Here is a 22,923-nt window from a genome sequence, read left to right as displayed (position 1 = left end):
TGGACAAGACTGATCCAATGACTCTTCTCCAATCAAACTCCAAAACTCAGTTACCGAACTCCTAAGGAAGAGTGGAATTGGGAACCTCTAGATTGGATTATAAAAACAAAGAAACATAAGATGCAATAAGCATATTAAAATAGCAAAATTGTATTAAAACTAAAACGTTTGCCTGGTACCAAAATGGTATCAATACATTCAGCAGGCCTCTTTGGGGAGCCACCCTGAGCTTGGATCACCAAGCTTGATAATTCATTCATTCATGTTAATTATGAGATTACCCGCGTTGTCTTTGCCTTTAGCAAATATAATTTGTAATTTAAATTAATTCATAACTTAGACATTAATTGTCAGAAACTGGATTTTCCAGTAATTACTATAGCATTCTGCTAATGCACAAATTAGGATGGACTAATCGGGGGGATGGCTGGGGAAGACAAAATGAGGATACAGCATGCTGATAAGAATTTTACAAATCTAAATGAAATTTTCTTTCCATTCACAAATTTCTAGTATTGGAGAGTTAGACAATGAAAATTATTCATGCCTAACAATTCTTGTATTTGTTGTGTTTGTATTCTCTTAATACATTTCCCTGCCTTTTTATTTGGATTTATTACTGCAATAGGAGAAATTTATGGAATGAAGAAGAATTCATGGAGGGGGGGACACACCAGAAAGGGGGACCGATGCCTTCATTTTTGTCCCCTCTCCTAGTAGATACACAACAGCATTCAAACTTAAGACAAGCAATTTTGTCAGCAAAGTTAAGAACTCATCACTGCAGCCATTAGATGAGAAAGGTATTGGGGGAGATAAATGGAAGGAATGTAATGGATTAAATCGGAACTGTTTCTTGAAACCTTTCTTGCAAGTTGTCCACCTCTGTCCCAGAGAGATACAACAAGGAGATAATGATCCTTCCCAGAATAAGGAATCCTAAGCAAAATGTATGTCCTTAATGCACTTTATGAGAGATTTAGAACTATCTGCATGTCCACCTATCCTAAAACATTCCTCCTATCCCCTTTGAACTTTCCAGCTTTTAATTTTTAAAATTTTCACATATGGCCCTGCCCATGTTTTTAAAATGTGTTGTATTATTATTGTATTGTTTTGCTTTTTATGAGTTATTTATTGTTTTGTTTTTGTTGTTTTCATGATGTTATTGGGCTTGGCCTTTTGTAAGCCGCACCGTGTCCTGCGGGAGATGGTAGTGGGGTATAAGAACAATAAATAATAAAATAATAATAAAATAATCCTCTCAAGAATAGAAAATATGCATGTGTTTTTAAGCAAGCCACCTCTTTAAGAAGACTTTATTCAAGTGCTGATGAGACTACAACCAGGACCTTATCACATTAGGAAATACTCAGTTTCTGAGACTGTTTGAGAGTGATTTCAAAGGGGTCCCATCACATGATGTTTGCCCCATCCTGTCAGTATTTTGTCAAAATTTTTCTGCAAAGCATCACAGAAACTGATTATTCACAGATGGTATTCAAATAGTGTTTCTTCAGTTGCTGCAGCGCTGGTATACTGTATTGAGTCAGGATGCATACTCTCCTCATCACACCTGATTATTACAATTCTTATGATTTGAAAAAACTGCACTTGGACTCATCACACCACAAAAGGCTGGCTCTTCCCAATCCATTCAAAACACCCTCTACATTACTCTATGACCTTTGAAAAAGTATTGTTGCTGATGCAATGCATACAGATTTTCCTATCACACATAAAAACAGCGCTTCCACAATGGAAGAATACGTAGCATTTCAAAAAACACGACTAGAATTCTGTCTGCAAATAATCCATTTCTGTGACACTTTGCAAATGGATTTCAATGGAATACTGACGTCATGTGATGGGACCCATTCAAAATCATTCTCAAACAGTCTCAGAAATTGAGTATTTCCTAATGTGATAAGGTCCATAGAGTGATGTAGGGGATGTTCTGAATGGATTGGGAGAAGCCAGCCTTCCATGGTGTGATGAGTCAAAGCACAGTATTTTCAAATTGTAAGAATAACAATAATCAGGTGTGATGAGGAGAGTATGTATCCTGTCTCAACACAATATGCATCTAATCCTAAAAAATGGGGGATGCATACTGATATAAATGGATTATATCCCAATGTGATAAGGTCCCAGGACAGGCCATGAATGTTATCAGTTCAAAAAATGATTACTGAGGTGATAGGGCATCTTATAGACCTTTCGGAAACAGAAACAAATGCAGAACCATTTTTCCAAAGCATTTTTATATAGAATTCAGAAGGACTTCCGTGCAATCTCTTGTTGAACACTTGGTTACTGAAAAGAAGTGAGTCTAAAAGCACAGTGTTAAAGGGGAGGGGGTTAGGGCTGGTACTATATCCATAAATTCATGCTGGTAAGAATGGATAGGGAACCAGTGTGTGTAGTGTCTTCAGTGTTGGACTAGAAACCTGGGAGACCAGCATTTGAATCCCTGCTCAGTCATGGAAACCCACTGGTTGACCATTGGCAATTTCATATTCTTTTAGCCTAAAAGAAGCTTCTGCACAACTTCTGCCAAGAAAACCCCATGATAGTTTAGCCTTTTTAATGCTGTAATCAGAAATAACTTTAAGGCCCACAAAAAAACAAATAAAAGTTAAGAGAGACAACATGGTATAATGGTTTGAGCATTGGACTACAACTCTGGAGACCAAGGTCCAGAATTATGCAACTTCAAGATAATATCACAGACTGGGATTTATATAGATCACATTTAAGCTTCCAAAAGGGCCAATGGCCCCATGTCCTTATGACTGGGTATGTTGTTATTGCATTTTCAAAATGAGTTGCTTTAAAAAGACACATATACACCAATTATTTGAAACTGCATACATCATCATGCCACTGCATAAGAAGGTGCCTCTCCCAATCTATGCCTGGTTGAGATCTGATAGAGCAGTGGTTCTCAATCTGTGGGTCCCCAGATGTTTTAGCCTTCAACTCCCAGAAATCTTAATAGCTAGTAAACTGGATGGGATTTCTGGGAATTGTTGGGTAAACACCTGGGGATCCACAGATTGAGAACCACTGCAATAGAGGAAGGTGCAGTTTGGGAACCTGCTTTGTTTGGGTCCCAAAATTATGTGTTGGACATAGGTAATACTTGTATAAATACATTGTAAACACCTGGTCTGTGTATTGTTTTGTATTGTCGAATGCAATATTGTGTATTGCTTATTTGAAAAGGTTTCATTAGAGAGAAACTGCTGTTTCCACAGTTAAAAATACAGAGTTGAACACGTTAAGAAAACTTGATGTTTCTTGTATTTTAAGGACTGAAGAGGAGAAAAGCTCTGTTGCTGAGCTTATCTGAAATCAGCTACTGCAGAGCACAAGTTCAAGGCAGCAGACTGAAATAATCAGGATTATATTGCATATAAATCTTTCCTAAGATCATATCTGAAGAAAAATATACCACAGTAGTCTACAAATAAAGATATCCAAGAAAGATTAGGGTAAGTAGTGACCACATAAATGGAGTAAAATTCCACATTCTGCTTGCCTAGGTAGAAAAAGAGCTTAATAAATGAAATGAGAGGGGGAAATAACAAAAGGTTGTAGTGAAACATGATACTGGATGGAATTCTCTCGATGACATACATGTATTTAATTCTGGGTTTGTTTTCTTTTGTGCAGATTGCAAGGAACTATCCAGTGTTTAATATGGGGTGAAATGTATATGAGCCCTGTAGCTCAGGCGTGGGCAAACTTTCTAACATGGGGGTCACAAGGTGGACCGGAGCGGGGTGGGTGGGCCGGGAGAGAGAGGGTTCTCCCCAAGTCCCCTACCTTCCCCATTCCTCCCCATCCTTTTCTCTTTTGGAGGCAGAAAGTGAAGGAAAGACAGGAAATGTTTGGACCCTGAAAGGGTTGGTCTTGGTCAGGATGAGATGGTGGAAGGGAGAGAAAAGGTGTATCCGTTATATCCCGTATTGCTTAGTCCTGATATAGAATCCTAGAGTCCTATAATTGGAAGAGACCCCCAAGGGCCATCCAGTCCAACCCCCTGCCATACAGGAAGGAACAAACAAAGCACTCCCAATAGACAGCCTCTGTGGAAAAGCCTCCAGAAAAGGATACTCCATCACACTCTCTAGGAAGTTCTTCCTAATCTTTTCAGTCAAATCTCTTTCCCTGCCATTTGAAACCACTGTTCCCTTGTGCCCTGGTCTCTGGGGCAGCAGAAAGTCAGTTCCCCCCCCCCCCCCTCAATCCTCCTCAATGGAGCACCCTTTTAAATATTGAAACATGGTTCTCATGTTCCCTCTCTCCCTTCTCTTCTCCCAGCAAAACATCCCCCAGGAGAAAAGGAGGAAGGAAAAAGAGAAAGAAGAAAGGGTGGAAGAGAAGGATGGAAGGAAGGAAGGGTGGAAGGGAATGGAGGGAGGGAGGAAAGAGAAGAAAGGAAAGACAAAAGGGAAGGAAGGAAGGAAGGAAGGAAGGAAGGAAGGAAGGAAGGAAGGAAGGAAGGAAGGAGAGAGGGGGAGAGGAAAGAGGGAAGAAAGGAAAGACGAAAGGGTATGAGGGAATAGTGGGAAGGAGAAAGAGGAAGGCAAGGAAAGGGAGGGAGGGAAGAAAGAAAGAAAGTTGAAGGAAGCAAGGATAGGATGGTGAGAGAGAGGAGGACCTGAGAAAAGATCCCAAGGGGTCGCATCCACCCCTGGGCCTGGGTTTGCCCATATCTGTTGTAGATGGTTGAAGGACTCCCTTTCCAATTACTTTCAATGAAAGGAAACTTTATTTTGAAAATTTTTTAAATGGTAAAGCCCTGTGGATAGTTAGGTAGGGGGATTAAGAAATAGTTCATCTGCCTTGGTACCATAGTCCAGAAAGGGTTTTAGATAATCCAGAGCCCCTGAGATTGAAGCACTGCTTCACTTTAGGACTGCAGCCTTAATCAGATGGTCACTAATATTGGCATGGTTTTATATATGCCTGGTGGGAAGAAAAACACTTTAGCTCAACAGAGCTTTTCCAGTGCATTAGCTCATCAAGTGCATTATTACAGAAGAGTAACATGCTTTGAAAGTGCCTAATCCATAAAAAGTTGAGGGAAACAACAACTAATGCTGGTTTTTCAGCCATGTTATATGACACGAGTAACAAAAACAAGACCGGAACATTGTTATGTTCTTTCCACAGGATGGCAGTAGACACTTGCTGTGCCAATGTCTCCAAAATTATACTCAACCCCCCTGACAGGATTATACATAGATAATACTTATAACAAATTAGGGAGGCCAGTTGAAAAGGAAACCTGAAAAGCATGTACTAAGGAGAGGGAAGGGAAGACACTGTTAAACAATGGGTATGTGTATGTGTGTTTTAATTATACTCAAAGAGGAAAAAAACGTATATTTTCAAAAATTAAAAAAACAACTTTTAAAAGATAGTAATACAATTCTCATTCACAATCTCCTACTTTGCCATGTCATTGAGGCAAGGAGGTGATTCTAAAAGCTATACCAGTGAATGTCATATTCAGGCAAGTTCTACAAAGTTGGCAGTCCCAGTCATGGGTTGTATGCTTTGATTTGCTTGCAAAAATGTAGATGCCATGCCATAAACGGATCTATGAACTCAAGTAGCCTTCAAAGAAATAGCTGTCACTATAGTCTGTCACTACATAAAATGACTGGATGGCTCTTGTGGTCCCTTACAATTCTTTGATTCTATTATTAATAATGGAAGTGTTAAGTATTAATCAGAAGAACAATTTAATGTTTTGGATTTATTAATACCAATTGCAAGAGAACACGCTGCTAATCTAGAAACCAAGGGTCACACTTTATTGCTTGCTTGGTGGCTGATTGGAACAACAGTCATACTGGATTAATCCAAACTGAGTAGCTTAGTACATTGTCTCTGACATTGACCAATGTCAGCAGAGATCCAAGAAAATATACCATCTATAGGTCCACAATTTATGACTAAGTCAAACAGGGCCAGTCCTGCAGATAACTAGGTGATTCCTTTGCTTGCTTTCCTCCAATATAAAGGAGGATGTATAGCTTCTTTAAAATACAGAAGCATGCCCAGATAACAATGGAAAGGAAAATAAGGTCATTTACTCTATCCCGTTTGTTGATGACAACGACAATAATGATAATGATGTTTTGGGAAGACTGTGACGCACAGTAAAAATATAAGAATGTACCTCCTGTCTGTAGGATAAAGTTCCACAGTAATGACGTCAAGGGAATTCCATGCCGAAATTGTGAGGCCATTGTATAGACACAGCATGCCTATCATCATGGATTCACTTGTACCAAACCATAGGAAAAAACAACTAATCCCAGAGAGAATCATAGAGCCACCTGTAGGCAAAAAGTGAGAATTACTACTTATGTTGTCTTAGTTTTTACTACACTGTAATTCCATACTAAAGTCAAGATCTCCTACCAGAAGTAACCTGCATCCTGCAAACACGCTAGACCCAGGCAGCACCCCCAACCTCACAGCATCTAGAGTAGTGAACACTTCAGCTGCGGCAATCATGTTTATCCTACTCGCTCATCACTCCAAGGCCCAATTGATGGCATACAGTTTGTCTGCTCCCTGAGCAATAGGTGAAATGATAAGAGATCATTTCCTGACTATGCTATTCACTGATCCATGGTTTCTGATCTCGGTCTGTATTCTGCCTAGACTTCTTGTTGACTATTCTCACCTGAGCTTTCTGGCTAGATGTGTGCCTCCCCAACCCTTCTATGGGCTTGGTCATTCCAAGAAAGACAACTGATTTATTTGAGTTAGTCCACTTGACAAAGTTTCACAAATAAGACCTAGGTCAATGGTTCTCAATCTGTGGTTCCCCAGGTTTTTTGGCCTACAATAACAATAAATAATTATTTTTATACCCCGCTTCCATCTCCTCTAAAGGACTTGGGGTGGCTTACCAAGGGACAAAATTAAAAACATAACACAATAAGATAGCATCAAAACAAAACCAAATAAAAACATATCACAATAAAGAATGACCATAAAAACAGTACCATACAGAACAATAAAAGTGCTGAGTTCAGAGGGTTCTGTGTTTATGCAAATTCCTAGCTAGAGCTAAGGGAAAGTGCAAAATTCAGAAGGCAGGACTGGGAGGATAATGTTCATGGCTATTAAAATGTCAGGATTGTAGAACGGAGGGCCATGCTAAAGTTCTGGAACTTAGGTAACATTGGGCCAATTCTTTGGAACTGCCTAGTCAAAGGCACAGCGGAACATCCTGTTTTTAGGTTCTTGCGGAAGGTGGACAAGGTAGGTGCCAGTCTAATCTCCCTAGGAAGAGAGTTCCAGAGCTGGGGGGCCACCACCCAGAAATCCCAGTCAGTTTACCAGCTGTTAGGATTTCTGAGAGTTGAATGTCAAAACATCTGGGGACCCACAGGTTGAAAATCATTGACCTAGGCCTTATTTGTGAAACTTTGTCAAGTGGAATAACCCACATGAATCAGTTGTCTTTCTTGGAATGACCAAACCCTCAGGTTGAGAGCCACTGGCCTAAGTAGACAGTACACGAGCAGATACTAATAGTATTCACTTGATTAAAAAAATCATTTGACCCTAGTCCTCACATGGCTGAGAGGAGGGTGGCCCCTCAAATCCTTCAATAACATCTTAACAGAGATAGAATGTATGATTTTTAATATTTTTGCCCGATGCAAATATTTTTGCCTGATGCAAAGTTTGCATATTGCATTGTATGCTTTGGAGCTGGCCTGATAAGGTTATTGCTGATTTATGGATTTTGGTGCATTTTGCTACATGGCCAACATATGGCTACCGCTCAATATATGGGCATGTATCAATAATTCCTCATTAGCAAAAGTTCAGAATTCCTCATCAGCAAAAGTTAAAACAAACAAAGCCAGTGGGGAAAATATAACATTTAGGATGATACTGAACTTATTAAAAGAATGAATAACATTTACTTTATATTACCCTGAGGATTGTTTTTAAATAGTTTTTATAAAATTATTTTTAAAACCCATCTCCCACTTCAGAACCAGTTAAAGCATTTTAAAATCCATTTTAATGAAAAACATACCTAACATTGTTAAACGCCCAATTCTGTCCATCAGAAGAGCTGAAACAATATTTCCTGGTAATACTGCTAAAGTCCCCAGAAAATTAACAAAATAAATCCAATAGGCACTGTAGTCATCATCAAAGGAGATCTGACACCCTGTCTTGTTGTGATAGAATGTACAGTTTATAAATTCACTGCCAGGATATTTGTATGGCTCAAGATCTATGGAAACAGAGAAAATGACAGAACAATATCAGGTAGGTGTGAAAGTATTTGATCTTAAAACGTTTCAGACACCAAGCCTCAATGATGATAGTGCTTTTTGTTTAAAACACTTGGATGTCATTTCAAAACCTTTCAAAAATTCAAGGCTTTTAAGAGGTAATTGGTAGTTGATGCTTCCATAAGTAAAGGTAAAAGTTTTCTCTTGACATCAAGTCTAGTCATGTCTGACTCTCGGGGGGTAGTGCTCATCTCCACTTCTAAGCTGAAGAGCTAGCATTGTTTGTAGATGCCTCCTAGGTCATGTGTCCAGCATGACTGCATGGAGCGCTGTTACCTTCCCACCAAAGTGGTACCTATTAATCTACTCACATTTTCATGTTTTTAAACTGCTAGGTTGGCAGAAGCTGGGGCTAACAACAGAAGCTCACCCTGTCCCATGAATCTGAACCACTGACCTTCCGGTCAGCAAGTTCTGCAGCTTAGAGTTTAACCCGCTGCACCACCACAGCCCCAATGGTATGACCTTTTATTTTAAATTACATTTCTGATTGCTGTCTCTACACAGGTTGAAAGTCTCTTATCTGAAAAGATGAAATCCAAAATACTTCAAAAACCATTATTTCCTTTTACCAGCTGCCCACTTCTTCCGTTGGGGAAAGAGGGCTAGTTATACATCCACTATCTGCCAACGGTGGTGCATAATGGGACGGACACTCTGGAAATGGGCTGAATCTCAATCATTGGGTATTTGTACGTGGCAGGAAAAGTTTCATGTCAGACAGAACTGGTTTGCTATTTTCCTTTATTTTTTATCCTTCAGGTACTATTCTCATCTACACATCTACTATTTAATTTAAGCGAATTCAATATTAATTTCTTGAACTAAAAGATCAAAAATCATGGTGCTACCCAAGCAATTCATCATGACTGAGGAATTGTTAAATTCTGGGAAATGTGGTTTATTTCTTTCCTCCAAGACCTGCTCTTCTTCCTCCAAATTTATACTGAAGTTCTACCAAAGATAAGACCATCCAGCAACTCAGCATTCAAAATGCAAATATTGCTCAAAAAGAGTGCTGAAAAATAAGTGCCCTCTTTTAAGTTTGTTCTGGATTCCCACTGTATGATCTATAACCATGGGATCCTGGCTAGATATTCTTCATAAAATGGACCCCATCCGATCCCCACCTAACAGTGAGTTCCTTTCACCATACCTGTGCTGAAGAAAGTGGTCTCCAAAAAAATGCAGTTCCTAAAGTATGTGTTCAATGTAGTAACATCTTCAAAATTACAGCTCTTAAAAAGTGTATCTTGAAAAGTAACTGCTTTAAATTTCATCATGGTGAACCTGACCAATAGAAATAGTTTGTAATCAGCTTAGAATATTATACATTGCAAGAGACCTTATTTTGAAAGCAATTTTTCAATTGATGCTCTGGCATTATATGTCACAATGTGATCATCCAAACTGTGGCAGTAGTAATTAAAAATAATCAAATAATCCATAATTTCCAGGCTCGTATATTTAATATTTTCCTCTTGTATGCAAAATCCTTTATCAGATTCTGATAACCATGCCTTGCTCCGCTGTGACAATCAACCACACTATAGTTGGCATTAACCAGGGCCTGCCTCCAACCCATCATTTGAAAACAATGATTCAGAAGTCATCCCTGGCTAGTGCAAATCATATTTCACCTAATTTATAAAGTAGAGCAAACAAATGTGAATATAAATGAAAAGAAGGGTTTTAAGGGGGGGGGGGGGAAAGTGGGGAGGAGGCATTTGGCAATCAGAACAGCATCAATATTCTTGACACTCATACATACAAATGAAAAGGAAACATTCCTGAAATATAACAAGATACAATGATACAACATAAAATGCAATATGTTGCTCATAATGAAATGCTTGAGAGGGCTGCTGTTACTATAAAGTGTGATAAGATAATGAATGTTGCCCTGGGTTTATTGAATGATAATAAATATGTAAATGTAAAGAAGTCTTTGCTGGATGAGTGTTCAAGCCTCAGCCCAACTGCCTGAGATAGCTATGAACGTGTCACTATGATCTCTGCCTCTTAGGTGGGACTAGTGACCACTTAAGACCTGGCTCTTCTCATAGGCGTTTGATGAATAGGAAAATATGGAGTGAGACTTTAACAACTTGAATAGCGGATTATGGATTTTGGAAAACCATTTGGACTTGGCATTTTATGTGGTTTTAATCTGCTTAATTGATTGATATGTGTTTTAATCACTTAGACTGTTTCAATTGCTTAGATATGTTTAGATTGTTTATATTTTGATGAGATGTGTTTCTTGTTTACCTGTGTGGCATTGAATTTTGCTGGGTTTGTAAGCTGCCTTGAATCCCCTCAGGAGTAAAGAAAGGCATGGTAGAAGTGAAGTAAATAAATAAATCTATATAAATAAAAATGTAATGTTCGTTTGTGGGATTAACATAACTCAAAAACCAGTGGGTGAATTGACACCAAATTTGGATACAATACACCTATTAGGACAACGAGCGATCATCACTCATAAAAACACTGAAAAACACAGCAGAAGAAACTTAAAAAGCCAAAAAATACATTACAATGCATGCACATAACCACATAAATACACATACATGCGCACACACAAAAACACATACACACAGATTGGGCCACAGCAATGCATGGCAGGGGATGGCTAATAAATAAATAAAATAAGAGCTAAATCTATCACTCTCTTAGGTGTGTTGAAGTAAGATCTCTGTTCTTAATCCAGAGTTAAATTATTAAGAGTAAGACTCCCCAAACCAAGAATAGTAGTTAAGTGGCTAACAACCCTTCATTGTTAGGAGTGAGGACAATGTCTGGATACCAATGCATTACTAGAGATTTGTTTGGGAAGGTAAATTGATTGTTTATCTATTTCAACCTGTCATTGATGAATGTTCCATTGAAGTGGATCTGATTTTCCAAAGTAAAGTTGAAGTCAAAATCTATTATCTTCTCATTTTCAAAACTCTTCCTCCTAGAAGCGTATTCATCTGCTTGAAGATGCTTGATTACATCTGGAAACCAGACTGACAATCCATAGTACCTTTGAAGAGCAATGAGTATAAGGTGAGCAAATAGAATGGCTTATATGTTTTTATCTTATATGTACTTTTAACCTATTGTTTATATATGATGTTTTAAAAGTTGATTATTGATTATTGTTAGCATTGAATTTTTGCTGTTAGCCATTCTGAGTCCCTCTACGGAGGTAGAGAAGAACGGGATACAAAAATTTTAAATAAATAAATAGTACCTCAGAGGAATATGTTTAATATATTTTCTTTAAAAATAATTGAAGCCCACAATATGTACTTGTATTGCAACACAGCCATTTTTTTTTTTGAATATGCACTGATAAAAAGTAATACAGTAGAGTCACGCTTATCTAACATAAATGGGCCGGCAGAATGTTGGATAAGCGAAGATGTTGGATAATAAGGAAAGATTAAGGAAAAGCCTATTAAACATCACATTATGTTATGATGTTACAAATTAAGCACCGAAACATCATGTTTTTCTACAAATCAGCAGAAAAAGCAGTTCAATACACAGTAACATTATGTAGTAATTACTGTATTTATGAATTTAGCACCAAAATATTGCAATGTATTGAAACAGTTGTGGATCAGTTGTGGATCCAGGCAAGAGGCAGACTGCGGATAATACAGAACGTTGGATAATACAGAACGTTGGATGAGTGAAGACTGGATAAACGAGACCCTACTGTATTTTAAAATACAAAGGCTACATTCAGATACAACACAACATATAATGTTTAAAAAACCCAAACTTAGCTTCCCATTCTGGCTTTCTCTCATCTGGTTCCTTGTCCTTTAGATTAACCATGCCTCAGTGTGGTCGCAGTGCCACATGATGGTGAATTTTAATTGTGAGTAATGAAAACAAATAACAACTTTTGATCTATTCCAAATATTCTGCTATTCATTTTTAGTGGATGGCCCTGAATTCTAGTATCTGTGAAAGTGGGACGAAAAACCTCTTTGTTTGAAAATTCCTTCATCAGGTAAAACTTCCAACCCATTTTACCACACTTCAATAAGTAAGATTAAAATACAGAAAGAAGAATACAATCTCATTTCACTACAATGGATTTGTCTTGTTATCTTACCCAAAAGAAAGTGTAAACCATACTGCTGCAAGTTTGGTTGTATTGTCCTTGACTGGATAGGTGAAACACCTCATAAATGTTAGCCAAATCTGTGAGAGATTAAGAATATTAGCATTTATTTCTAAACTCTATGTAATTAAAATATAAAAAGACACAACAGGAGTATCAAGCGTGTGACCCTTCAGAAATTGTTTAGCTTCCACTTCTGGAATTCTTCACCATTGGCTCTGCTGGGCGGGGATGTTAGGAGTTGCAATTCAATAATACCTAAAGGGTTGCATATCTTGGAGAACCAAATGTGAAGCATTAGAATTACCAGGTCAGGTCTATGCATTGATGAAAGTGAATGGCTTTTTTATCATGTCAGAAGTGACTTGAGAAACTGCAAGTCGCTTCTGGTATGAGAATTGGACATCTGCAGAGACATTGCCCAGGGGACACCAGGATATGTTACCATTCTGTGGGAGGCTTCTCTCAAGTCCCCACATGGGAAGCTGGAGCTGAAAGATGGGAGCTCACCCCATCTCGTGGATTCGAACCACTGACCTTCAGGTCTGCAGTTCAGCCAGTACAAGGGTTTAACTCATTGTGCCACTGTGGTTCCTAGCTAATAGCTAATTGAAAGGGTTGTCTATTCCACTGTATCTTCAACTATGTGTTCCAACCCCAAATGTGGTCCCCTTAGCTCAATGTTGATGTCTTGAAGTGTAGGGTTTTCTGAATATCACCTAGTGGGTGTTTTAAACATTTACACAAATCTGATGTGCAGTGTTTATAGTGAACTCTCAGAAAATGCTTCATAAAAAAGGAAACTCAGCCTGTCAGCAAGCCTTGCAAATGGTGATTTGTTAAAAGTAAATGTATGATGTTTATACCTATTTTATCTATACCTATATATCTGGGATCATATAAACATTTCTCGGGTCAAAAGGAGTCCTGAGTGGATAGGGTTTAAGAAGCCGTGGTCTGTGCAGGAAAACTACACCAAGGGATGGTTTTTTTCTCCACTGATAAAATTGATAGCAGTGAATTGTTCACAGTCTCTGAAATGTGTGAGTCCAAGAACAGCATGTGACAGGGGACCTGGCTAATACGATTGGCATTGTTCCCTAAATTGACATGGGCATGCCAAGCTTTTCAACTTTTTTTGGTGCTGATGGCAGTATCCTTTCTTTCTAGTAAGAGGGTGGCCAACCAGACATTTATAATTTTAGCTGTGAGTATTATTATCTGTTTCTGCCATACAATAATATTAATTTCACTAAAAGTATTTAGCATCAGGGAGGCAGCCTTTTTCTTGCAGTCTCATGGAGCTACACTTTGAAGGAGTTCGAAATGGGAAACTACACACAGAGTGATTCTGGTTTTGGTTAGTATTTACAAATAGTTGGGATTTTCAATTTTATTTTTGTTTTGCCATAATATGCCAGAAATACAGAAGCAGCTGAAAAGCATGAAATGGCAGTAGGGCAGGTAAGGAGAAATGCTACTTGCACTGAAGTAATACACACAACTACCTTAAAGAGGGATCTTAATTCCAGGATTTTAAATACTCCAGCAATAGCATATCTCAGGTGATGTATCTCCTTCTCTTAAATCAGCTACACCAGGATGTAAAAAATGTGGATTGCCTTGGTCCAAGTAATGTGTGATCCCCATAACTGCAGGATGGCCAGAGTTTAATTTATCCATTTATTTATTTATTTATTTATTTACTTACTTACTTACTTACTGCATTTCTATACCACTGTTCTAACCCCTGGGGGGAACTCAAAGCAGTTTACAACATAGCATATGGCAAATTCAATGCTTCACATTTATACAAAAATATCACATATCCAAATCAATAACATAATTTATCCAACTCTAATAAAATATGCCCTCTATAGGAATTTTCTAGGTTCTCCAGTGCAAGTCTATAGTTGTCTTGGGCTAGAAGTTCTTCATTTCATTATTACTAACAGGTTTGCATATTAATGTGAAGTCTGGGAACACAGCCCTTAAAGATATAATATTTGTAGTGTATATTTGTAGTGGAAAGACCGAAACAGATTGTACAACTCACAATCATTCCTGGGACTTTCCACATGTTACAATTATAATGCAATGCTGTGCTGTACCTGTTCACAAGAGATTAAGTCACGTTAAAATCAATGAGAACTATTTCTGTGAATACATGCATAGGATTATGCTGTTAAATATAGTGCTGTGTTAGAAACACAATGATGAAGTCAAGGTTCAAATCAGCAGTTAGCCATTGAGTTTACTGAGTAACTTTAGCCAGCCACATTGCATTAAAAATTGTGATTAAAGTTGAGAGATAAAAGTTGAGGTTCTTGGAAGTCAGACAGGATGAAAGACCATAATAAAATAAAATCAGGGCATCATCTGAAAAACACAAGAGCATGGAATAATCCTTCCATCCATACGTGTGTGTGTGTGAGTGTGTATACACACACACACCAGATCACCTGTTCTATTCAACTTTCTTCTGACATAAATGGCAATGTGAAAACAGGCATGTTTCTCTAGTACTATTTGCATCTTAGCACAAATAATATTCTTAAAAGATTACATTTACTTACACCATCCAGCTCTGTGCGCACTCTGACATAACACCTCTTGTACCAAGTTCCCGTATCACTTTCGATCTCTATAAGCTCATCTATCTGCTTGGGAGTTTTGATCCTATTAACCTATAAAGAATATAGTAAAGCTTTTTATGTTCTTCTCACTTTGAAGAAATGAAGATATTTCACTGGTAAAGGAAATCATCACATTATCCAAAAGAGGTCAAGCAAGTGGCTTCATGAAACACTTTCCTTAAACAAAGCAATTAATCTTGTCTAAAGTGCCTGTACAATACAACAATACATAAGTATAAATACAATGGCATAAGTATAATCAACAGTGCATAAAAATCTCATTAATAATATTATAGAAAATAGAAAATTATAAAATTCCTAAAACGCAATATGTGGCAACATACTAGGTGACAAGGTGGGTTTTTGGGGTTTTTTGTTTACAGTAACACACTCTATCCGTGCTTACTTTTGCAAATCATTTAGAAATCTCAGTGGGTCCAAGGTATTAAAGTTAGACTGTGGCCAGAATTGCTTATAGGGAGAATAGAAACCCATTTTAATGTATGATTTCACTGGCTACTGTTTCCAGGCGCAATTCAAATTTTTCATTATGACCTGTGAAACCTGTACTTCTAGGGTCCAGACATTCAGAAACATGATATCCAGTGTCCTGTTAGCAACACATAGTTGGCATAATAAACACCCTTACACCACTCTCTTTTCTCATTCAGTAATATTGCACAATTACACAACTAAATTCACAGTTGTACAAACAGCCACAATGCATAAGGTATCTTGGAATGAAATATAATACCTTGATCTGTAGCTATTTGAACTGTCTCTTTGCAGTTGTCATTTGACTTTGTGAAATGGGAGTGCACATCAGTATAATGTTGGGTTGCCATTGACTGTACAATATTGTCATCTGCTATAAGGGTGGCATAACACAATGACTGTCTAGCTCCATTGGAGTTATTGTACATTATGCCACCCTGATATAGGATCCCAACCTGTACCTCCCTATATGTTGCTGCCAGACTTCTAAGGTTTTGCTGAAGAGTTTCTTAAAGTCTGTCACTATAGTGATGACTACTGTTTCCCCTCTCCCACTTTTTGTTACATTTTAATATTTCCTGATTAATTTTTATTTGGTTTTAAGCTGGTAAATTAATTGTAAATGTTTCATCAATGTCCAAGTTGACTGATTTTAGCTGTATTCTGCTCTAATTTATACTGTAAATTGTTTTGGGTCCTCACTGGGTCTGTACTGCTGGAAATAATAATAATAATAATAATAATAATAATAATAGCAGCCCACTCTATCTCTCCAAAGGGACTCAGGGCAGTTTATAGCAGAGTAAAACATATTGGGAAACATTCAATGCCAAAGGTACAAATAACAAATCAGAAATAGCTTAAATAAACAAGACACAATACAATCACACTCTTAACATATTAGATCCTTAACAACTCTTATAATTCGACTAAAATTATTGCGGCTAATATGGTATACAGCAAATTAACGAAGTTAGATATTCAACCATACAAGGCAAGGCGCATATAAGGTGCAATTAGAAAGGAAAAAATGACTTAATGAATGATTTCATGATTGAGATATTATTGTGTAAAACGCACTCACTGTGAAAACTTTTTCAGGCTGGCCACGAGCACGCATATTTGTATCATGAATCTGTTTGAGAATCATCCAAGCTTCATCGTGCTTTCCAGTCTGCAGACAAGAAATTTGATAAAATCATACATATTTAAACAGACAACCAGAGGACTAATGTTTTGGGAATGCACATGATTGAGAAAGCATACTTTTAATGCATCTCATTTATTTATCTTCAAATAATTCTGCTGCTAATAAACTTTATATTCCAGAATTCACCAGGCACCTCTATTCTCTATCTAGTTTCAATATGACATAGTAATAGAGAGTTAACCCCAGGTAGACTTGAATAAGCCATCACTTAGCATAACCTACTTTTATAAGTATATTATGAAGATAAAGTGAATAACTTACAGTTTCATGAACTTACACATTTTGGGCCAGGTCCTTTCCAGGCAATTTACAAAATAATAAATTGGGTCACACATCATACTACAAAAATAATAAATAACATATATTTTCCTTTATTTTTTATTATTCATAAATGCCTGTTCGAAATCTTTGACAGAGCTTCTTCTCTCAGTCCTGCCACCATCAAAGGGTACTTCCTTTCACGGGATGCTTAGCTGTCTCCCTTTCGGTTCTCCTTAATATCATCCACTGTTTAATTATAGTTTAATATGATAATTTTTGTATCTTTTATCTGTACCTGTTTTTAATCTCATTTTGAAATTGTTGAGTCCTAGTTCTGAGAGAAAGGCACAATACACTCCCAATACATTCATTTTATTTATACCTCACTTTTCTTTCTGTTCCAAAGATATGGGGTCTTGACTAAAAAGCCCTGTGCTGCTCTGTCTTAATGGCAGGCCAGAGAGCCTGGGCTCCAAGGTTAACTTTAACACCTAAACAGGTTAAACGTGTTGAAATAATAAAGGTCTTTTACCTCAAGCAAGAACCTTGGGCTTTCTGGCATAAACGTAAGTGCCACCACAGCACAAACGCAGGGCAGAGCGCACATAATAACAAACACTCGCCAGCTATGAAACTGATAGGCAGAACCCATGCTGAAACTCCAACCTGAATAAAAAGGAAAAAAATACATACACACTGCCTTTTAAACATGTTGTATTTGAAATATTTTATAATTTGATTGATCAGTTGCATTGATTCCTCCCCCCCCCCACACACACACACTTTTCTATAATTTGGGATGCAGTGATCTTATATGTTAAAATGCATTTAAACAAGATAGCTTAAACAATTGCAATATGAAAATTAAAAATTCACATGAAAACATTAATTTAAATATTGTTAATTAAAATCTCTTATAGAACTGTTAATATTGCATTAAAATCTCTTACAGAACCGGTATACCCATTGTACTACCCCAACTAGTTAAAACTTGAACTGTGTCATTTTAATAATTGACTAGCTGTCCCCTTCCAGGCATTGCTGTGACCCAGTCCGGTGATCTGGAAAAATAAAGTAACGAGAAAGTGTTGATTTCTCATATATGTTACGTTTTATGCTTGTGGGTAAACAGTATTTCTTGTTGTTTCTTTGTCAGTGTTGATGTAGAGACTGTCTGGTTTGCCTACTCTGGAACATGCAACATATAATTGTCCTTCTTTAGGGGTCCCTTTCAAATCTATGATACTATATCTGTCATATACATATATGTGTGTGTGTGAGAGAGAATCATATATATCCATCTATATCTATGGCTGGATGGCTCTTTGTCAGGAGGGCTTTCATTATGGGAGTCCTGGTGCCAAGTTTGGTTCAATTTCATTATTGGTGTAGTTCATAATGCTCTTTGATTGTAGATTAACTATAACTCCAAGCAACTATAACTCCCAAATGGCAACATCAATTTTTGAGTGATGGTAATTCCTTGGGTTAGTAGGTGTCTTGTGGCCAAATTTGGTGGCAATGAGTCCAATTAGTTGGCAGAAGATGGGCCTAACAGCGGGAGCTCACCCCGCTCCCTGGATTCGAACCTACGACTTTTCAATCAGCAAGTTTAGCAGCTCAGTGCTTTAATCCACTGCGCCATTGGGGGCTCCAAATAGCTATGTAGAATCATAGAATCATTGAGTTGGAAGAGACTTCATGGGCAGAGGCGGCCCTAGGTAATTTTCAACGGTAAGCAAACAGTATTTTGCCCCCCCCCCCCAAACCAATCACTGATATATATTTTCTGTTTGTTGTGGGAGTTCTGTGTGCCATATTTGGTTCAATTCCATCATTGGTGTGTTCAGAATGCTCTTTGATTGTAGGTGAACGATATCTTCCAGTAACTACAACTCGCATATGTTAAGGTCTATTAAGAGCGCCCCTGGGCAAAATCAATTATACTGCAAATGCTTACTTTGCATAATGGGTTGAGCCGCCCCTGTTCGTGGGCCATTCAGTCCACCCCCCTGCCAAGAAGCAGGAAAATTGCATTCAAAGCACCCCCAACAGATGGCTGTCCGGCCTCTGTTTAAAGCCTTAAGAAGGAGTCTCCACCACACTCCAGGGCAGAGAGTTCCGTTGCTGAACAGCTCTCACTGTTAGGAAGTTCTTCCTAATGTTCAGGTGGAATCTCCTTTCTTGTAAAACTCAACCATTCCATCCTTGCAGGTGTACCCATCAGTCCCAAGGGCCTGAGAGAGGGAGTCCTGAAATAATTTGTTAAATAATTTATTACCATCCAAGTCTTCCTTCTTCCTTCCTTCTTTCTATTTTAATTCAATATTATATGTTCCACAGCATAATTATATACAGACACGCTCATGAATATCCTCCTGCCTTGGGCATTATTCAGTTTTATCAGCACTGTTCCAATACCGCCTTATGTATTAAGACAGTAAATCAGAGTATTACAAAACATACAGACACACAATCTTCTGGTTATTTTAATTGTGTGGAAGAAGCACACATCCATACCCTTAATTCTACCATATTGATCAAATTGATGCCATAATATATTAATTAGGCATTTAAACTTCCACAGGACTCTTTTGCAAAAGTTCCTGCAAGAAACGAGCATGGCCACTCTTCTGAAAATTATCATTTTTAGAACTGATTCTAAAAATGTGTCTTGAACAGATTCCCTTGAAGATAAACTGTGGTGTCAGCTCCAGCCCTGTTCTTGGCTTTTATCCAATTTGCATCTGCCATCCCTTCTTTGCTATACAACAGGAAGATATATGCGTTCTTTGTCTGATTCATTTAGACGGCAACGGCGCTCTGCAGAGTTAAACTTCACCCTTGCTCTCTGCAAATGCTGAATTCCAAAGTCATTAATCTTAAAAACAGCAGCAAGTTACAAGGGCCGACAGGTTGTTAAAACAAAAGGCCCAAGTGCATCTTGGGAATGGTTTTCTGGAGCTGTAGCATAAAATAAAACCTATAGTAACTGCCTTTTTTCAGCTGCTGCCGCTGCTTCACATTGAATATCACCTTCTCACTCTACTGATTACAAGAAACGACCAAATGAATCACCCAGCCTTTAGTGACAGATTACAGAATGATATTAGCGTGAGACAAATCAATAGTAAAATATTCAAAGATTCTAATTTACATAAAACCGTGGAATTAAATATCAAGCTGTACCCAATGCGAGTTGCCTTCTCGCTCTTCAAGATGCGTTCTTCATTTTCAGCATATTGGATAAAAACTGATTAAGCAAAACGTTTACAGAACAAAAGCTTTCCAAAATAATATTTTAGCAGCAAAGGAATAGCAGTTCAAATGATTAAACAAAAGTAAACACATTAAGATGCTTCATCATAATGTGTTGTTCACTAAATCTAAGACAAAGTAGTCTTGCTTTTAAAAAACAATCCTGCGGGAACCCAAATATTTTCCGAAAGATAACCAAACACATACAAAGACTAGAATCTTTGGCTGGAATTGGTTGAATCCAGTTAAGTCTTTCTTGAACTATTCACAGTGTTTTCTCTTTTAGATACATGGCCTTAAGGTCCTTATCACATCACATTGTTATGCTGTCATTTATTTATTAAAGTAGTTCATCCTTTGATCACCTACATTTCCTTACAGCTTCCCATTCTTAATTATGACTGCAAAGCCATTTATACACAATGGGGAAAGAGAGGTATTACACACAATAGGAAAGGGATTACAAAACCAGCATGGGCTAGGATTTCCTTTGTTTTGATTATTCAAGGAGGTTAGTGGCAAAGCCGCTGGGTGGCACCCTTTTGGCACATGGGCATAAATAATCAGTATTGATTTCAACTTTTAAATAAATATTACGGACTTAATAGACATTCAAAGACATTTTTGAGGATCTATTAGGCTTTGCTCAATTTTTCAAATAACGTTAAATTAAAGTGAAATCAGTCTTGACTGAGGGCTCCTATGCTTCAATTATAATTGACATTGCAGTATCCTATGGAATCTTGGAAATTGTAGTTTGGTCAGTTACAAGAGCTCTCTGGCTTGAATGCTAATATTCCACCATAAAATGCAAATCCCAGTAAATGATCAGTACTGATTTCAACTTTAAATAAATATTACAGACTTAATAGAAATTCAAAGACATTTTTGGGGATGCATTAGGCTTTGTTCAATTTTTCAAATAACGTTAAATAAAAGTGAAATCAGTCTTAACAGAGGGCTCCTATGATTCCATTTTAATTGACATAGCAGTATCCTATGGAATCTTGGGATTTGTAGTTTGATTAGTTACACGAGCTCTCTGGCTTAAATGCTAAATACTCCAGGTATTTAGCATTTAAGATGGTACTCCCAGGTTATAAGGCACTCATTAAGCTACTTGGGTACATCTGGGGATAAGCACTTTGGCTAATGATGCAACTGGATTCATGCTGAAAGGAAGAAGACTTGAAGAGAATCTGACAAAACACAGGCTAGACCAGGCATAAACAAACTCAGTTCTGTGGACCGGATGCAGCCCCTTGGGCTCTTGCCTCCGGCTCCAGGCATGTATCAGAGCCCTGGCCCCACCTGCCCAGTAACACGAGAGCTCTGTGCAGCTACGTGTCAAGCTCTCCTTTTCATGGGAGGACATAGTGTAGCACCATGTTCTTCCATGAAGAGGAATGCCCTGCAGGAACATGTTGCTGTGTGGGGAACAAGAGCCTTGCATAGCCACATGTCAAGCCCTCTTCTTCACGGGAGGATATGGCAGGCTGCCGTGTCCTCCCACGAAGAGGAGCACCCTGAACAGCTACATGTGAAACCCTAGCTGCATGTGAAACCCTGTGTCAAACCTTCCATGGAGTGTCTGATGGCCTCACAACTCTAAGGGTTCCTGGATTAAAAGGATTATCTAGACCAGTGGTTCTAAACCTGTGCTCCAGGGAGCCCTTGAGGATCTGTGAGAGGTGCTCAGGGGCTCAACAGATGCCCCATCTCCTCTGAGATTTCTGCTACTACTACTACTATTATTATTATTATTATTATTATTATTATTTTACTGACACAAAAATACAGTATGTCACAGCAAATGAGATATATATACTGGATTTCGTATCAAAAAATCACAAGTCAAGTATTTCCCAAGCGTCTAGGGCTGTGTGATGTAAGTTTCTGTGGTGGCCAGGAGTGTTTACACATATTTAAAGCTTGTGTGCCAATTGCACCCATTCCTTGAGACACCAGACACATACCTTAGTTACATCCTGTTTGATTATTATAACACAATGTATTTTAAGGGTATTCTTCAACTTCAGCTGGTCCAAAGAGCTGCAGACACTGTTAACTGGGGCTGGCTATAGGGAGCGCATAATGCCCCTGTTTTATAGCTCCATTGGCTGCCAGTTTGTTTCTTAACATAATTCAAAGTGCTGGTCACAGGCATGTAGCTGGGGGGGGGGGGGGGGTGTGAGGGGCTTCAGCCCCCCCCCCCCCGAAATTCTCATGGTGGTTTACGTTTATTCATATCATGATCTGATCACCATACTCAATATATCCCATAAGCATGGGGGTATTGGGATAATGATACAAAAGGTTTGCTAGGGTAGACCCTCTTTCGGACTCAGCCCCCACCCGAACCCCCCCCTGAAAAAACTCAGCCCCCCTCCCCCCCGAATCGAAATCCTGGCTACGGGCCTGGCTGGTCATGACAAATATATTCTATAGAGTTCAGGTGGAAGCTATTTTACAGATTGTGTCTCCTTATATGAACCTATCTGGGCTCTGAGATCACCAGGAGAGGCCCTTTTCTTGGCCCCTCCACCATCACAAGTACAATTGGTGGGGAAAAGAAAGAGGGCCTTC

The 22,923-nt window shown here is 38.3% G+C and overlaps 1 protein-coding gene across 1 annotated transcript in view; it reads right to left on the bottom strand.

Moving 5' to 3' along the window:
* Positions 1–22,923, bottom strand: part of SV2C (synaptic vesicle glycoprotein 2C) — a 121,390-nt gene that overhangs the window by 13,613 nt on the left and 84,854 nt on the right. The window contains exons 5-12 of the mRNA XM_060761641.2: positions 17,612–17,745; positions 16,693–16,782; positions 15,054–15,164; positions 12,469–12,557; positions 11,218–11,382; positions 9,508–9,641; positions 8,087–8,290; positions 6,200–6,359 (exon numbers count right to left, since the gene is read on the bottom strand). Coding sequence (XP_060617624.2) covers positions 6,200–6,359; positions 8,087–8,290; positions 9,508–9,641; positions 11,218–11,382; positions 12,469–12,557; positions 15,054–15,164; positions 16,693–16,782; positions 17,612–17,745 — 1,087 coding nt within the window. The remainder of the gene's footprint in view (positions 1–6,199; positions 6,360–8,086; positions 8,291–9,507; positions 9,642–11,217; positions 11,383–12,468; positions 12,558–15,053; positions 15,165–16,692; positions 16,783–17,611; positions 17,746–22,923) is intronic.

This window comes from Anolis sagrei, chromosome 2 (assembly GCF_037176765.1).
Source record: "Anolis sagrei isolate rAnoSag1 chromosome 2, rAnoSag1.mat, whole genome shotgun sequence".
NCBI lineage: Eukaryota > Metazoa > Chordata > Lepidosauria > Squamata > Dactyloidae > Anolis > Anolis sagrei.
This window is presented reverse-complemented; position numbering and strand designations above follow the sequence as displayed.